The 18,097-nt window shown below is 42.9% G+C and overlaps 1 protein-coding gene across 6 annotated transcripts in view; it reads right to left on the reverse strand.

Annotated features, from left to right (window-relative positions):
* The window catches only part of CTNNA2 (catenin alpha 2), a 528,364-nt gene that overhangs the window by 60,072 nt on the left and 450,195 nt on the right, over positions 1–18,097 (reverse strand). For all 6 annotated transcript variants that reach the window (XM_081020737.1, XM_081020736.1, XM_081020739.1 and 3 more), the window contains one exon: positions 143–294. In XM_081020737.1, the coding sequence (XP_080876863.1) occupies positions 143–294 (152 nt within the window). The remainder of the gene's footprint in view (positions 1–142; positions 295–18,097) is intronic.

Raw genomic sequence — 18,097 nt, forward strand, 5'->3', positions numbered from 1 at the left:
CTCCACGTTTATTCTGGCGCCCAACGAACCTCGCGGATGGCAGCACCATTCGAATGCCAAATTGTTCTCATATCCCTTCCGCCTGCCATGATATGTCCCCTCTAGGTCCAAGCCACTTCATTTCCCCCAGCGCTTTACGTACCCTTATCATCAGAACAGCTTTCCTTATGTCGCGAACTCCATCATAAACCAAGCGGGAGGCGTCTATGAACTCGTTCTCTTCAAACGGCTGTGGGACGTTCGCACTCAGGGCTTCAATGGCGACTTCAACTTGTTCGGCAAAACGTGGCATAACTAGATTAAACCAAAAGAAAAGCTGTGAGAACACAGGCTGCCTTTCATGTATTCCGCACTCCCTCCCTTCCTTGCCCTTGGGCTTCAATACTTTCCAGCAGGCCCGGAATTAGCGGCTGCCGCAGAAATCAGGAAACAGGGAACTTTGCCGAAGAGTTTCACACCAACAGGGGAGAGGTGTGTGGTTCTCTGAGGGGAATGAAACAACCTCTTGTTCTATCAACACAGAGTCTACGTGACAAAGAACTTGCAAACTTATGATGGCGTGGCTTCAAGTCAGGAAAAAAAAATTGGTCCCAAACAGCTACAACTCCTATGTCAAGTGAGACTGTTCTCTCAGCCTCACTACTCCAATCTGTAATATGGGGGTGCTAATCCCGATATCCCTGTCAAGAGTATTGTCACGGGTGTTGACATAATGTATGCAAAGTGTTTTGAGAACCTTAAAATGACATAGACATGCCAAGTAAGTAGAAGGGCTTGACTCAGGGAGACAGTGAAGTGTAGTGGTTAGAGTGTCAGACTAGGACCTGGCAGGCCAAGGTTCAAATCTCCACTCGGTCCTGAAGTTCCCTGGGTGACCTTGGGTCAGTTACTGCCTCTCAGCCTAAACTACCTCACGGGGCTGTTGTGGGGATGGCTGTTTTAGTTTAGATTGGATCAGTACAGCCAGTAGTTCATAATTTTATTATCTAAAATTAAATAAGTTGAATTAAAATGTACATAATGTGGTGGTGGATAATAGTAATAGTAATATTGCTACCTCTGCTAGTTTTCTGTTTGTCAACGTCCATGCCATGTAAAAAAAGAAAAGCAATTTACTGTACACCGTCACAAACCATGCCAAGCGAAAACTGCAGGTAGGCAGGCCAGAGGCTGTTTTTATTGAACTGAACAATAGTCATCTTGGCTACTCCATATCATGTCTGTAAAATGACAATTTGAACTTACAGAACACAGAAGTCTTAATTTGTGAAAAAATGAGCCAAGAAACCTTCTGCCCACTGTCATTTTAACTAACAAACCACAGCGTAGCTCGCCATGAACAAGGACGACGGTTGTTCCTTACAACGATGAACCCTGATGCACGAGAAGTACACGGAAGACCCACCAGTTTCTTATTTCCAGCAGTGTGTAGAGCATGAAAGATGCTAATGGTTATCCATGAGCAGTTCCCAATATTAATGGTTGGGGCGTGCATACATAGTTTATGAATATATGCATAATGGTCACATTCAATATTTATTTCAGCAATATATACCCTTGCTCTGGCTTTTTCATAGCTGGAAAACACACACACACAAATCTTAGAAGACTTCTCTGCTGACTTGCACAGAAATGCTAATAGCAATGAACTATCCTGTGAAAATGGGGATCGTAAGGACAGGAACTTGTTTGCACACAGGGCTAATGTCCAGCATTAGTATACTCTGTGTGGGGGAAACATTGCAGGCCAGTGTTGTCTACACTGACTGCGCAGAGACTCTCTGGGGCTCCAGGCAGGTCCTCTCCCACTGGGGATTGAACCTGAATCTGAATCCATTGGGGATTGAACCTGAATCTTTCTGCATGCAAAACAGATGCTCTACCACTGAACCACGGCCCTTCTTTTTCTGAGATGCACCCAGGTTCCCTCTACATTCTCCCATTTCTTAATTTGTCCAACTTCTTTTGCCCACTTCCACTTCCCCCCGGAAACTTAAGTTGTGCAGGATGCAATAAAAGGGGATTTTAAAATTCCCGAAAACCGTGATGAGAATGATGCTGGTATAAAGACTTTACAGGCCAAGCTGGCAGCTGAGAGGCCTACATAATGAACCTCTTCCACCTCCCTTGATATGCTCTTTAATAAATGCTTTTCAAAAGTCGCATTATCTTAATGATCAGGTTATGGTGCTAACATATTTAGAAGTGACGATAATGTGCATTCAGTTATTGTTTTTTGGAGTGAAAAAATACCCCCAAAGCACACTTTGCATTCTTTAAAAGACAATACGGTTGTTTGGGGGCAGGGTGCTGTTCCTTTATGTTTGGAAGAACAAAGTGGCAGCAACTTTGCACCCCCTCCTTTCACATTACTGAGCTCTTTGCATGATTCGAGACACTTGCTTTGTGCACAGTTTGGCAGGAGCAGCTCTTACATTAAATGTTATGCTCCGAACATGACTCACTGGAGTAAAGCCTGCTACAGGACTTAATCTATCTAAAATGAAATTAATTTTGCCAGCCTTCCTCTCTCTGCTGACATACTTTATAATGCCTCAGTGGGCACATCTTTCCCAGCGCTGCCTTCTTAGTCTGTGTGCTCAGCGTGTCGACACCTGCCATTTTGGAAAGGGGCTACCTAAAAGAGAGGCGGGGAGAGGCTGGCACACTTTTACAAATTCCTATACTTACCTGCAGCTGGCACAGTTTTAACAGAATCAAGGAAATGTAGAGGTGGAAGAAACCCCAAGGGTCATCTACGATACGATACGATATGATACGATAATCTTTATTGTTAATGTCCCATACAGAACAACGAAATTGGGGGGGGGGGGGAATCTACATAAGACATTCAAAACCAACAAGCCTGCTATCCCAGCCTGGTTAGCCCTCTAAAAACTCTGATACCCCATTTTTAAAATACAATATACTCCCATAGAGACTCCTTACACTGCGTTTAAAACCAAAATCGCATTTGGATAGAAACTGTTTCTTAGGCAGCTAATCCTAGTCTTTATAACCCTGTACCTTCTTCCAGAAGGCAGAAGCGGAAAGAGATCATTTCCGGGGTGCGTACTATCCTGCACTATCTCGGCAGCTTTCTTATGGCACCTGGAAGAATAGATTTGATCCAAGGTGGGAAGAGTGCACCCAATTACTCTCTCCACAGTCTTTACAACCTTGGAGAGCATTGTTTTTCTCTTGACCGTGCAGCTCCCAAACCACACGCACAGACCATGTTGATATAGTCCAACCCCCTAAAATGTTGACTGCTTGTGTCTACTCCCCCTTTGTGATTTCCCCTTTCTTCCATCTCTTATACACGGCCTTCTTAAATCTCAGCTCATCTGTAAAATCCTTATGCACCCACACCTGTTTCCTTAGATGCCTCCCAATTTTCTTTCTTGTTGGTTTAAAATTGCTGCACTAAAGTGGTGGAGGAAGAATGGGGAATGCTTGCTGAGTGCAGCATCAGGGAACGGGGCCTGTGCTGTGACACAGAGATGGAGGGATGAGAGATGGGGCCAAACTGGCTAATGGGGCAGAAGGGGTGGATAGTAGCTGCCTAGTTTAAATGGCATGCTTTTGCTCGACTGCCTAAATCCATAGGGCCTATAAGCTTTATTAACTACAAACCCCAATACAGTATCTGGAATCCCCTTGAAACTGGTGCCAAAGTTTTGTAATCATTTTGTAGCAAAACCCCTGCATTTTGTAGCACCCCACAAACAGAGGAATTGAACATTCAAACCGGGGTTCGTAGTTAACACCCAACGTTGTCTGATCTCCTTGAAACTAGTGCCAAAGTTTTGCAACCGTTTTGTAGCAAAACCCCACATTTTGTAGCACTCCACAAACTGGGCAATACACCCTCAAAACCAGGGATCACAGGGTCACCCCAACACCCAACGTCATCCAATTCACTTCACACTGGCACAAAACTTTGGCAAGAGATTTTCAGAAAGCACATCAAGGAATACATGAAACCAGAGTTCCAGGTTAATGCGAGAGTTGTGCTGTTTTCAACCTTATTGTCCTAAACTCCCCCACCCACATTTTTTACACCGCCAAAAGTGGGGTACTGCCCTTCTCAGCATGGGGAGGGGCCATTCTAGGCTTACCCTACTTTGTTTTTCAATGCATGCATCAGACTGGTGCGCAACCACCAAACAGCAGGGCAACTAACTATCTCGCAAATTCACATTCTGGGTAATACCCCTTCCATTTTTGTTTTATTTTAAGATGTATAGTAACTGTGGACCACGTATCATTTCTCTTCCCTCATGGCCCCATTAACGTTCTGTTCTCCAGACACAGCAACCAGCCACAACAGGCACTTTTGGTCTAACATCAGCTTTGATCCAAGCACTGAAGATTCACGGAAATCAAAGAGCAGAGCAGAAACTGGTTGGGGAGGGGCAAGTTCCACATGTTTTATGGCCCCATGTGCTTTATGGCCTTCTAGCTCGGCCATATGCAGAAGACCAGGGAAATTGCAGCCCAAGGCACAGCAATAAGAGACTAAAGCACTGAATATTTTAAAGGGATTATTTACTTGATGCAGCGTGAGAGCTCTGCTGGCACCCTGGAAATATGCATGGGAAAATGTGCACTTTAAATGCTTCTACGTTCTATGCAGTGCAACAACTTGAAACAATGCAGGGCATGAAAACCAGCATTTGAAACACCCGCCCGCCCCCTCCAAAAAGGGTTTAATCTGAATATATTCCCCTCCTTCATTTCTTTATTTGAGTATTTACAAATGGCAGTTTCATCAACATGCAACGGCCGTGTACAATGAAATCATTAAAGCCATAAAACACAGAACAAATTGTATATTTGATTTTATGATAATATAGAAGGGTACTTTGCGACTGAGTGTTCTACCAATTCATTTAAAGAAAAATAAACAAATAGGAAAATGACCGAGACTTGAGTCACTGGTGCCACTACCCTACAAGCCTTAAAAGGTAAAGGTACCCCTGACCATTAGGTCCAGTCATGGACGACTCTGGCGCGCTCATCTCACTCTATAGGCCGAGGGAGCCGGCGTCTGTCCGCAGACACTTCCGGGTCATGTGGCCAGCATGACTAAGCCTCTTCTGGCGAACCAGAGCAGTGCACGGAAATGCCGTTTACCTTCCCACCAGAGCGGTACCTATTTATCTACTTGCACTTGATTTGCTTTTGAACAGCTAGGTGGGCAGGAGCTGGGACCGAACAACGGGAGCTCACAGGTGATCACAGTGATGTGGCCAATTTATTCTGTTTGGCACCCCTCTCTCTCTCTCTCTCTCTCTCTCTCTCTCTATATATATATATATATGCATAAATTGATCTAACTGACATTTAAGCACACAATGTATAAAACAGACAATATACATAATTTGGACCTTTTTACACCACAAATTAAAAGTGACCATAAAAGATATGGGGTTGTAGCCAACTAAGTGCAGAGAAGACTCATTGAAACTAAACAACAGTCAGCAACAGTCAGTCCTTGCAATGGGTCCACTCTGAGTAGGACTATTATGGGCTACAACCCCGAGGAAAGTGCTCCATCATATTGCTATTTATATCACACCCCCTCTTAACTACTAGCCAGTGGAATGAGGACCCTAAAAAGAGGCTTGCCTACCACAGTGTTTTTTGGGTGCTGAAAGAAAAACCTCCTTTTTCTGCTAGGCTTTTTAACACCTCTTAGAACACTTTAATGATATTTTAATACCATCTAATTTTGGTCTGTTTCACCAGCTGGGTGAGTTTGAGCCTTCACAGTGGAGTTTTTAGAGTTGCATTTGGCTTAAGCTCTACGCAAAGGAGACCCATTGCAATCTTCTATGGACTGTAGCAGGCCTTAGTCGGATTCAACCATAGATTTTATATGACTGTGATGATTGAGTTAATCATTCTACTTGTACTTTCTGCAAAGGCAGCCAAGGTGGCAAACCATTTGTTGCTGTTGGTTAGTTTTATTCTGAACAGTTTGTATTTTGCTGTGTTTTTAAATTGTTTGCTTTTGCTTTTTATGTCATTGTACATCATCCAGAGGCTTGCTTACAGCATGAGGCAATTGATAAATACGTATAATTATTAATGGCAATAATATAGATATGATCAAAAGAAACACCCAAAGGTAAATGGAAAAACCCAAATCCAAGACAATACAAATCATGTTGAAGGGAAACTAGCACACAAGCAACAACAGATTTCAGAGCTATTTGTATCAATTCAGAATGAATTATTTTCTGCTCCAACTGGCACTTTCCAAAGAGGAAAAAATTCATCTCTGGCAACACAACACTGCCCACATGGAAATGTAATTATTTGAAACTGAAAATGACCCAACTGGTTATCAAGACCACAGAGTTCTTTTATGGGGGGGGGGGGGAATTGCCTTCGTTTCTGAATTATAAGGGGGGAAATGAAGAATTAAACACGACATTTTATTTAGCTTGGAGTGTTTGGCAAAGTCTCATTCTATGAGGACGGTAAATTCCATGCCAGAGGATTCTAAATATTTCATGCAAGTTTTATTACATTTAAATCTGATATAAAAGGCTTTGTGTGGCTAATTTCCAACATTTTGAGCCTGATTGTTATGGGCATAATTAAAAGAAAGCATGCTTTTAACAGTAGTGCCATAACAGTATTACACGATTTGGCACTGGCAATTAATCTAGTATGTATTCAACATCCACATATATATCACAAATATTCCAAAGGTTGCCAATTGGAAATTGATATACAAGTCCTTCTGGGATTCAACAAATTTCACTATAAATACAGTCCCATGAGAGACAGTTAGCTATTTCAGCAGTTTTCACGTTAGTGATTTGGTAGATACGTCCTAGTTAGATTTGGGCAACAGTGCTTTGCCAGAAATTCCAGTGTTTTCTGTAATCCTCCAACAGGTACGTTGGACCAGATATTATGTTTATGTTTCATTTTTCTGCCTCTCTCGTCAATTAACTGAGGATCACCTAGAAACATTCACTGTCAATTGATTCAGGATAAAGAAAATAAAACACTTCGGCGCACAAGGCATAATTAACTGCAATTAACTGTGAATTGCAGAATTTACTGCTGTAGGATATGGTGCTGTTCATTATCCTAGATGGCTTTGAAAGAGGATTATAGAAATTCATGGAGGATAGTTAGCAGCCACTAGAGGGGGCATGATGGGGCGGTGGCGCTAATCTGATCTCTGGTGGGTTGTGTCATTGCTGCTTACTGGGAGAAGGGGGGGACGGGTGTAGCAACAGTGAGGTTGGGGCTGCTCATCTGTCAATCACCTGACATCAAGTGAGCCAGCCTCAAAGGAAAGGGCTGGGAGAACATTCTTAAATGCACACCAAATCCTTCCTTTGCAATTCAGATTGAATTCAAGCCATGGCTGCAAAGGAACATTTTGTCCTTTGCATCGTGGTTGCAAAGGGAAAATATCCCTTACTTGAATTCAAGTCGGGGATGCAAAGGAAGAATCGAGAGTGCAGTTTTGACTAGTTTGGCAATATGCAGGGTTTAGATTAAGGATGCCTAGAACTGGGATAGATAACCTAGTGCTCTCCAGATTTCGTTGGACTGTATACAAGTCCTGTCATCCTTGAGCACTGGTCCAGCTGGCTGGGGCTGATGGGCACTGGAATCCATCATCATCTGGGCGGAGGCACAGATTAGCCTAGAAACACAGAATTATACTCTAAACCAGGTACATTTTGAATCATCTGCTTGAACTCCTGTGGAAATACCTTAGTAGGAGATGGGCAAACTAGCAATTGATATACTTCTGTGTGGCATCCAAGAACTTTACATTCCTAGCTTGGCCTTCAAAATGGAGTATCACCGATCTGCAAGGCAAATTGTTTCTCTGTGTTTGCATGCTTCTGTAAAAAGATTTTGTGTGTGTGTGTGTGTGTACTATATAAATTACACACACACTTAAAAGGCAGTGATTGAGAGATGTGTTGTGAATGTCATCAACTTTCAGTGCACTTTTCAAACTTAGTGCTGAAGCATCTGGAGACAAATTCCTTGTTTGCTCCTTGTTTTGAAGAGTCAGTTTAGACCTTCAGAGTTTTCAGGGAGAATCTGAACAATAACAAAGGCATATGCAAATGTTCACACATGTTGTGCCCCTGTGTGCCTCTCCCGGGTTTTCTTCTTGTTCGCCTTTTTCCAGAATAAATAGCCTAAGTTTGTTGCACCTCTCCTTGTTCAGAATCTCTTCCCCATCCACTCCACGAGTAATCCTTACTCCTCCACTCTCCAGCTCATGGGAATATCACCAGAAAACTTACATACAAGCCTACAAGTTCATATTTCCTCCAAGGACATGTGCCCGCAGGATTATTTCAAAAAGAAATCTTTGCAAATATCAAATCTCACTTCAAAATAAGTCCTGAAAGCATCCTAAAGCCAAACCATGCTGGAAACTCCTGCTAAGCCTCACACTGCAAGGTCCAGGTTCAAATCCCTGATCCACAATGAAGCTCATAAGGGATCTCAGAGCAAATTTTTGTTCCCAGTTTATATTTTATTAGCTATGGAATTATCAACTGATCTGAAACTGGGAAGAGGGTGCACTTCACAAAAAACAATTATGCCATATAAAAGGTGCTCCCCATTTTGATAATAATTTGCATGAGTTTTCAAAATGGTGTAAAAATGTAGCACCAGGGATAGGGAAACCAAGCCAGATGAGTGGGGTAATAATAATAATAATAATAATTTTGAGGTTCCACAAAGGCCACATTCCATTCTGGATAACCCTCCATGGTCAGTAGGGCCAGAGACAGATGGGGGCAGAGCAACAAATCTGAATATTATTTTTGTTGCCAGTTGCAAACACGTGCATATGTTTTCCTCCATTATGGCCAATGAGAAGCATTATCAAAGTTCAAGGACACATTCCAGCCTGGCAGAAGCACTCAAAGAGGATGCAAAGCAGAGCCAGAAATGGGTGTGGCCTGGGGAGATGTGTAGCTAGGGAGGAGGTATGGTATGGGGAGAGTGCCAAGGCTGAATGGAGAAGCCCGGAGGGCCACATTTGACCCAGAAGTCTGACGTTCCCCATCCCTGAGTTATACTGTACAGAGGTACCTTGGTTCTCAAACTTAATCCATTCTGGAAGTCCGTTCCAAAACCAAAGCATTCCAAAACCAAGGTGCACTTTCCCATAGAAAGTCATGCAAAATGGATTTTTAAAAAAATCCCTAAAACAGCAATTTAACATGAATTTTACTATCTAACAAGACCACTGATCCATAAAATGAAAGCAATAAACAATGTACTGCAGTCACACAATCAATCAATCAGTAGCTGAACTGGGTTCTTCCACACAGTCACAAAAACAAAAAACGAGAGTCGCAAAGACAAAAATGCAAAATAAATCGCAAAAACAGACAGACCTCAGTGTAATACTCAAAACGGAAGTGTGGCACTCAAATCGGAAGCGTAACACTCAAAACAGAAGTGTGGCACTCAAATCGGAAGTGTAACACTCAAAATGGAGCATGTTCGGCTTCCGAAAAGAGTTCGCAAACCGAAACACTTACTTCTGGGTTTGCAGTGTTTGGGTTCCGAGTTGTCTGAGAACCAAGGTAGCACTGTATAGGGACAAGGGCAGAAACGGAGTGATTTGTCAACAGAAACACCTTGTAAGACAGTCGCCACCTCCAGATCTGATGTGGTTCATGTATTGTGCCAGTATCCATGCTTCTTCCTTGACTCACTGGCTGACAGAGCAAGCACTTTGGCCACAGACCAAGTTTTCATCTTGCACTAGATACAGCTTGTCAGACCTGACGGCTCTTACACTGGAGCATAAGCCTTAACAGCAAGTCTTTTTCCTGCTCACACTTTGTCACTGGCTCTTCACTCTTAATCCTGACTCTGCAAAATGTACATCTGGCCTGATCCTGCAGGAATGAGCCTGAGAGATCTAACTTTCCTGTGCCCTTTTCCTCTCCCTCATTATATCTCCCCCTCCCCCATCTCTGTTTTATGTGCTTTATTTTGAGCTGAACAACTGTTCATTTTTAACTATATTATTTATACATATTCTTATAAATAAAATAATGCACCAAAGCTTTTAGCATGGTGGCACCAGTAATATGGGACACTGTTTCTACTGAAATCAGACAGGCACCTACAAATTCTGATACGTCGCCTGCTGAAAATATCTTTGTTGTTTTAGAGAATTAATTTGATTTGATGTGTGTCATTTGTATTTTATGATTTTATGGTGTTTTAATGATTTTATTATACGATAGATAGATAGATAGATAGATAGATAGATAGATAGATAGATAGATGATAGATAGAGATATGATATGAACTGGTGCTTTCTAAATACTCTGATAGATAAATCTCTATAAATAAATAAATATTATAATTTAAGTTGTAAATGCATGCAGCGTTTCTTTACATAGTGATAAGCCAACTGCAGCATGACAGCAATCTTAAAATCCTATTATATAGTCCAAAAAAATGCAGATAAACTTGAATGGCTAATCGAAAATAAGCAGTGGAAAAGGCCTGCCACAGTAAAAGGGTCTTCAAGAGATGCCTAAAAGTCAAAAGTGAGAATGTCTACTGAATTTCTGCTGGAAGAGGGTTCCACAGGGTGGGGCCAGAGACAAAAAATGCTCAACTTCTAACTGAAGGGATTTGGGCCTCAGAAACATGAGGCAACTCATGATGCTTAATCTGGGATACAAGGAGTCAGGCTGCCCTTAAGGTATGCTGCATGGGCGGCCAGTGAAGACAATGCTGTCATATGCTGTTTTCTGTCTGCTCCCATCAGCAGTCTAGCCCCTGCATCCTGAAACAGCTGGCACTTTTGGACCAGGCTCAAAGGCAGGACCAAATAAAGTGCACTGCAGCAACTGGTCTCAAGGTTAGCGCTGCATGGACTTACATTGGCCAACTGCCGCGAGAATGCTGATAGCCAAATGGTGGAAGGGAGATAAAATACCAACTAAAATGGAATGGCAAGGTGAAATCATTTGACCATGTACAATTGACAGGAAAAATTAGGAACCAGACAAACCAAAAGTTTAACAAAGAATGGGATATATACATATTATATTTAAAAGAACACTGTTCCCATACAAAATCTTTGACACGCTTTGATTAACTTCTGCAATGCCATATGCTACAAAGATTATAGATAATGATGAGTTAAATGTCATACAATATGCCGTTAACAAAGAAACGAAGGACCCATGCCGAGGAAAGCTTTCTGGGAAATGATATATAATGAGCTAAAGAAAATGTTTAAAAACACTTTTGTTAAAAAAAACCCAGCAGCTTTTTTACTGGGGATAGTGGGTAGAGAGATACCGAGACTAGATAAAAAATTGTTCTTATACGCAACAACTGCGGCAAGAATTTTGGTAGCCCAAAGATGGAAACAACAGGGGTTACCAACAAAAGAAGAGTGGCAGATGAAGCTGTTGGACTTTGCAGAACTGGCGAAACTGACGGGAAGAATCCAGAAACAGCGAGACCAAGCATTCCAAAAGAACTGGAACAAATTTATATTATATTTGAAAGACAACTGTAAGCAATTAGCATCATTAGCAGGGTTATCTGAAGATTTGTAAGGTGAAATTGCTACCTATTCGGGTTGAGTAATATAATATTTTAGGTAACGATAATGATATAACAAGGATAGGAAACGAAGCGAAATGTAAAGATGCAAAGCTTAATTTTGTAAACCATCAGACGGGACGGAGGGAAGCCGTTAGGCTCAGTTGAGCCAAAGAGATAAAATAAGAGGATATGATGTTACGTAATGTGCATATATGTTAAACCAATAAAAAATTAATAATAATAATAATAATACATTGGCCAACTGGTGATTATCTGGATATGGCTGAAGCTGGCATATGAGACAAAGCAGATACAAAGCACTGCTATTAAAACAGGGCAGACTAGTAACTGCTCTTTGACCTTGTATTGCAGCCACTCTAAAAGCCATTTCTGTTAATTGTATCCCAGGATGTATTGTCTTTTGATGAATTCGTCTTCTTTGCTCTGTGCCTGTTAATTAATTGCAGCACACAATGCTAGCCGTATTACCAATCTCTAGGCTCTTGCAGGTTAAATCCTCTCCTGCTTGATTTATATTTGGTCCCCTATCTCTTTAACCAGGACTTAATCCATCAAAGGTGTTTTTGTATTTATATATTTTACCTTTCATCAGAGGTTTTCCAAAAATAAACTTGTGACAGACTATGTGGAAAATCTTTTGAAACATATTCAATTATGCCCACGCATTCCCACTTTGTATGGCATTGTACTGTTATTTTTTTCTTCTTCCTTTGCAAAGCACACTTTCATTACAACAATTCTGGCTGTTAAGAGAAGCATGATTTAACCTTTCAGAATGCATGCTGATTTATCCCTCTCTTAAGATAATCAACGCCATTTTGAATGGGGATTTTGCCATTGTCATTCCACCTTGCACAGAATTAAGTCTCTCAGCTACGTGTGTCTTTGGATTGCACTAGGGGCCTATTGAATAACTACATTCACTAACACAATGGTCTTCCACAATAAGGCATTAAATGACGTAGGAAGTTGCTAGGCTGGGTGATTTTTTAGGCTGGAATTCATCAAATTAATAAATCACATATGAAAAAAAAAGATAAGCAGAGCCAGCCTTAGCACTAGGCCAACTGAGGCACTTGCCTCCGGCAGTGGGATCCTGCTGGGATCCTAAGGTGGCAGATCCCACTAATTTGCCTGTCTACTGCCACTGCCAATACTGGAGAAGCGAGGAGAAGCAGGAACACGAGTGTTACAGAGATCTCTCGCAAGAGCTTGCGGAGCCCTGTGTGATCTCTCTGCTGCAGCTTCTCTTCATTTCCCTCAACCGTTCCTCATCAGGCTTGGTTTCCAGACCCTTGATCATCTTGGTTGCCCTCCTCTGCACACATTCCAGCTTGTCAACATCCTTCTTAAATTGTGGGGCCCGAAATGGACACGGTATTACAGGTGTGGTCTGACCAAGGCAGAATAGAATGGGACTATTACTTTCCTTGACCTGGACACTAGACTTCTGTTGATGAAGCCTAAAACAGCACTAGCCTTTCTTTCTTTCTTTCTTTCTTTCTTTCTTTCTTTCTTTCTTTCTTTCTTTCTTTTTTTTGCAGCTGCATCTCAAAAAATGTTCCACTTGCTTGTCAGCGTATGTTCAATGTGTTGCAAAACTGATGCGGTGGGCATTGACGATTTGCACAGATGATTTTTTGACAACCTTTCCATCCCTTTTGATTGTGCCACATCCGATCAGTTGAGATCTTGGAGCCCAGCTATCCATTAGCCTGATCATATTTGTAGCCTGACTCAACTGGATCAGAATCCTTAAGACTCCATCCCACAGGCAGCCCCAACAAGAAAGGAAAGTTTAAGGGGTTTGAATCATTCCTTGCACTTTCCCTCTCAGCTGAGTTATACAGGAAGTTGAAGACCTTGCCTGGTTCACCCCAACCTTCATTGCTATCTCTTATGAGGCTAATTTCCCCCAGCTTTCCCTTCCTCTTCCGCTACAGCAGTAGCATAAAGACATTGGGCCTTAGTTTCACGAGCCTCTCTGAATGTTGGCTAGAAAAGCACATTTAGGATTTGTAAAGTCCAAAGATAGATCAACTCTGTTTTACAGCTATAGAAATTGTAACAGTGATGCTACACGTTGCTGTATGTTAAATAGAAGTGGCTGACTTTTGGGGAAGGGGGAACACAGTAGCAAATTAGCTGCTTTATTGCCCAGCAGACCATGACAAAAATTGACAGGCGGAACCATTCACTATTAATATGAGTGGCATACATCTGAATAAATGGAAATTTAAGAGTACAAAGCCAGGTCCACCTAACATGTAGCCTGCAATTCAAATCATTTAAGCTGGGGTTGAAAGAAAACTGGCATTGTGTATAATTACAGGAGGGGAAATTCAAGAGATGTCAGAATATCTTAAGAGTTCTATTCTGTCTCATTAAGAGGATGCAATTTAGTCTCACTGAAATGCACAAATATTTGAGTTTATGCATCTTTGCGGTTTCATGGCTGGCATAAAGCGGTAATCAAGCGCCGTGCATTATTTTTTTAAAGGGGGACTGTAATGAGACAAGAGCACTTTAAGGAAGCTTTATCTGCAGCGTGTGAACAGTCACTAATGTGGATCCCAGAGACACTGGGGAACAGGGATGGGATCAGCTGAGGCTGTAGACAGTCCAAGAACGCAAGCGGTGGCTTCCATTATGTTATAGGGCAGGGATCGGAGAGGGAGAAATCCCAAATATTCCACTAAACACAGAAAGAATATAAACACATTATGGGGAGGGAGGGAACCCACAAATTTTGAAGATGAAAAGAAAATGCACTTTTCAAGAGGCATGTTTTAACTGTCTTGATTCTATTTACCTCTGCTTTCTTCCTCCGACTACACATCTCCCCAATCTAGTGATGTTTTCCTAATCTTAAAAACAAAAAAGCCTCCTAAATAGTATTCAGTTACACATTTGCATCCTTTTCATCTTACAGTTCCATTTCTATTCAACCCCTTTTCTGCCTAGCAGTCACACCACAACCCTTTCTCTCTCTTCATCAGAGGGGGTGAGGCCTTGAGGGGAGGAGCTATAGCATGGAACTCCCCCTGCCCCATAAAGGGAACCCCAGAGGTGCTTCAGACATTTCAAGCAAGCAGAGAGGCGAGAAGAGAGACATCCTTTTTGGCTCCCCCCTCCCTTATTATTCAGAAGGAAGTATTATGCTTTAAATAACCATATTGATTGTTTGCATTGAGGTGATCTCATGTTATGTAGTTATGCTACTTTAACTGCCCTGTGGCCTTTTGACAAATGGTGATATATAAATTTTAATCTTTTTTGAAATTTTGGCTGATATGGTCAGGAATGGCTCTCCTGGTAAGCAGGAGCTGCAGCAATAGCCTCTCAGCTGCAAAGTCATTCTCATTTACAAGGAGGGAGAAAAACAAGGCAGTGGAGAGGCTGGAGGGGGTGGAGATGCAATAGCAGAGTCAATCCATTGCTACTAATAGTGTTCCTGTGAAGCCCCAACTTTGCTCCTCCTGGTAACTGACATCACCACTGCTGCCAGGAGCATATTCCTGTGGCCCTACCCTGCTGGTGAAATCTTGAGCATAAGTCAGTCATGCTTCCCGTTTCTCCACTTGCTTGGAACGTCTTGAGTACCCCTGGCTTTTCCTTGATTAGGGAAATCAATCTTGGTGAATTCAGATAAGAACTCTCCTGGTGCTATTTCAATCCAGTTTCAGATCCTTAGATGCCCTGGTTGATGACTTTTGTTAGAAGAGGGATGAAGGGACTGCAGCTCCGTTCAGTCTCCTTGACATCTCTGTGGCATTCAACATCACTGACCGTGGTATTCTCCTTGAGTGGCACTGAGGGTAAGAATGGGAGGCATTGCCATGTCCTGGTTCTGCTTCTACCTCCAGGGTTGTTTCCAGAGGGTAGCAATGGGGGACTTCTGCTCAAAACTGTGGGAACTGATGTGTGGTGTGCTGCAGGATCATTCTTGCTCCCTATGCTCTTCAACAGCTATATGAAATTATGAGGAGAGGTCATCAGGGTTTGGTGCAAGGTGTCATCTGCATGCTGATGACACCTACCGTATTTTTCGTCCCATAGGACGCAGCAGCCCATAGGACGCACCTAGGTTTTTTTGGGGGGGGGGGAATGAAGTAAATTGTTTTCCCCGTTATTCCCCCCCCAAAAAAACGCAGGTCGGGGAATCCAAACCAGGTCGGGAAACAGCGGGATGGCGGCGCTCTGCCTCCCCGCTGTCCCCCGAACTTGTGGGGCTGCCCGATATCTTCCCAAAGCGCAGGGTGCTCTGCTTTTAGCGCGCCCCGCGCTCCGGGAAGCAGGCTGCTATCCGCAGCCTAGGGAGCCCTGTGGGAACTCCCGCGGGCTCCCCAGGCTTGCTGATAGCTTCCTGAAGCCTGGAGAGCGAGAGGGGTCGGTGTGCACCGACCCCTCTCGCTCTCCAAGCTTCAGCGAAAGCCTGCATTGGCCCCATAGGATGCACACAGATTTCCCCTTCATTTTTGGAGGGGAAAAAGTGCGTCCTATAGGGCGAAAAATACGGTAGGTCTGCCTCTCTGTTCCATTTGAATCAGGAGAGGCAGTTCAGGAGTTGTTTTTGTATATGTTGTAAGCCCCCCAGAGGGGCTGGGGCAACCCAGTCAGATGGGCGGGTACAAATAATAAAATGACGGTGGTGAGTAAGCCAGACTCAGGCTACTGGAAATTCTGACAATACCAGGATGGCAGGGATCACAGAACTGTTTGGCTTTTTGCCCATTCTGTTATCTTCAGTGATCTCATCTCTCCTTTAGCTGCTAAGTGTCCCTAGGTGGGGTGGGGTGGAGGGGAGGAGCAGGGAAAATTAGTTGCTAAAGGAGACCTGGGAGAAGCCGAGATAAACACTGGGCAGGGAAAGGGGACCATCGGCCCCAGTTTACTGGCTGTCAATCTCCTTTTGTGAAATGACAGCCTGCTTACTTGTGGCGGCTTTTGATGTGATCAATGTACCGGTAGCATGTAGCCCAGCTCTCATTTCAGGGTTTTAGTTAAATCTGGAGTTCTTTGAACTCAGGCTATCCTGCCCTGCGGTAGGAATTTATTTTCCTCCATATATATCCTTAGCATAGATGCCTCCACAAATGAGAAGGAGAAGAAAATACACCCTAGCCTAACCCCAGAAAAACAGCTGGGGAAAAATAGCACTTTGCAAGGCTGTGTGGATTTTTCCAGCTCAACATCCAGATGCTTTCCTTGAAGAGATCTGCGAAAGTGTAAATAATAATTATGAGATAGGGCTGTGCCCAGTTTCCCCTTTTCTATTATCATTCAAATTAGTTCCCCTCTAGATCTTCCAAAGCTCCTCATTTGAAAATGAATAAATGTTCAATTAAAGAAAAAGTGGGGAAGCAAATGGAGTACAAAATGGTCTCACCCACATGCGGGTCGAATACAATAGGATGTTTAAGCATCTAGGGCAGAATTTGGCCTTGTGCAACAGCAACAACTTACTTATTTACATACCCATTTGCATTCTCCCAGCATCAGAGTCATTGGTTTACCATGAATATATATATGGCAAAGTGAATATTAGCGATAAGAATGCACAAATTACAGAAATGATTTGATTTATGGCAAATTTCCTTCATAGAAAGCTAGAGTTATATCAGAGTTATTTAACTACAGACATGTCTTACTACATATTAAAGCCGGGAAGTTGACAGGGATAGCTTGCCTGCCGAGGAGCAAATTGGGTGGAGAAGACAGCTGGCCCTACCATTAGGCAGAGTAATATACCTGCCTGGTCTTCCAGCCCCTTTCAGCCAGCCTTCCAATCAGCCATGCTGGATGACCCTCTTACCTCTCAGGGTCCTTCACTGGTGTGGTTTCAAGGATGTGGTTTGAAGGCAGATTTACCAACCTTGCTGAAACTAAGCAGCTCTGGGACCCGGTCAATGCCTGGATGGGGCACTACCTGGGAACCCCATGCACTCTGCTGTGAAGGCTATCGCTGGCTACTAGCCACAATGGCTAAGCTCTGCCTCCATGGTTGGAGAAAGCAATGCTTCTGAATACCAGTTGCTGGAAACTACAGGAGGGGAGAGTACTCTTGTGCTCCAATCTTGCCCACAGTTCTCCTCAGGCACCTGGTCGGCCACTGTGAGAACAGGATGTGGGACACAATGGGCCATTGGCCTGAATTAGAAGGCTCTAAGGAGTCCCATAATGTTCTTAGGAGTCCCATAATGGAAGACTGTAGCAAATGAATAGTCAATTGCTCATAATGCTCAGGAATGGAGTACAGAGACCGGTGAGGGGAGGCTGACAAATAAAGGAAAGTGTTTTTCAGTTGAAAAACATCTTCATGTATGCAACAACGGCAGCGAGAGTTTTAATAGCACAAGGATGGAAGACTGAAGAAACCCCAGCTAAAGAATCATGGCAAGAAAAATTGATGGACTATGCAGAACTGGCAAAACTGACATACAAGCTACGGGACAAGGATAACTGTGACTTTAAATAT

Source organism: Podarcis pityusensis (assembly GCF_964106645.2).
Source record: "Podarcis pityusensis genome assembly, chromosome: 9".
Classification (NCBI taxonomy): Eukaryota; Metazoa; Chordata; class Lepidosauria; order Squamata; family Lacertidae; genus Podarcis; species Podarcis pityusensis.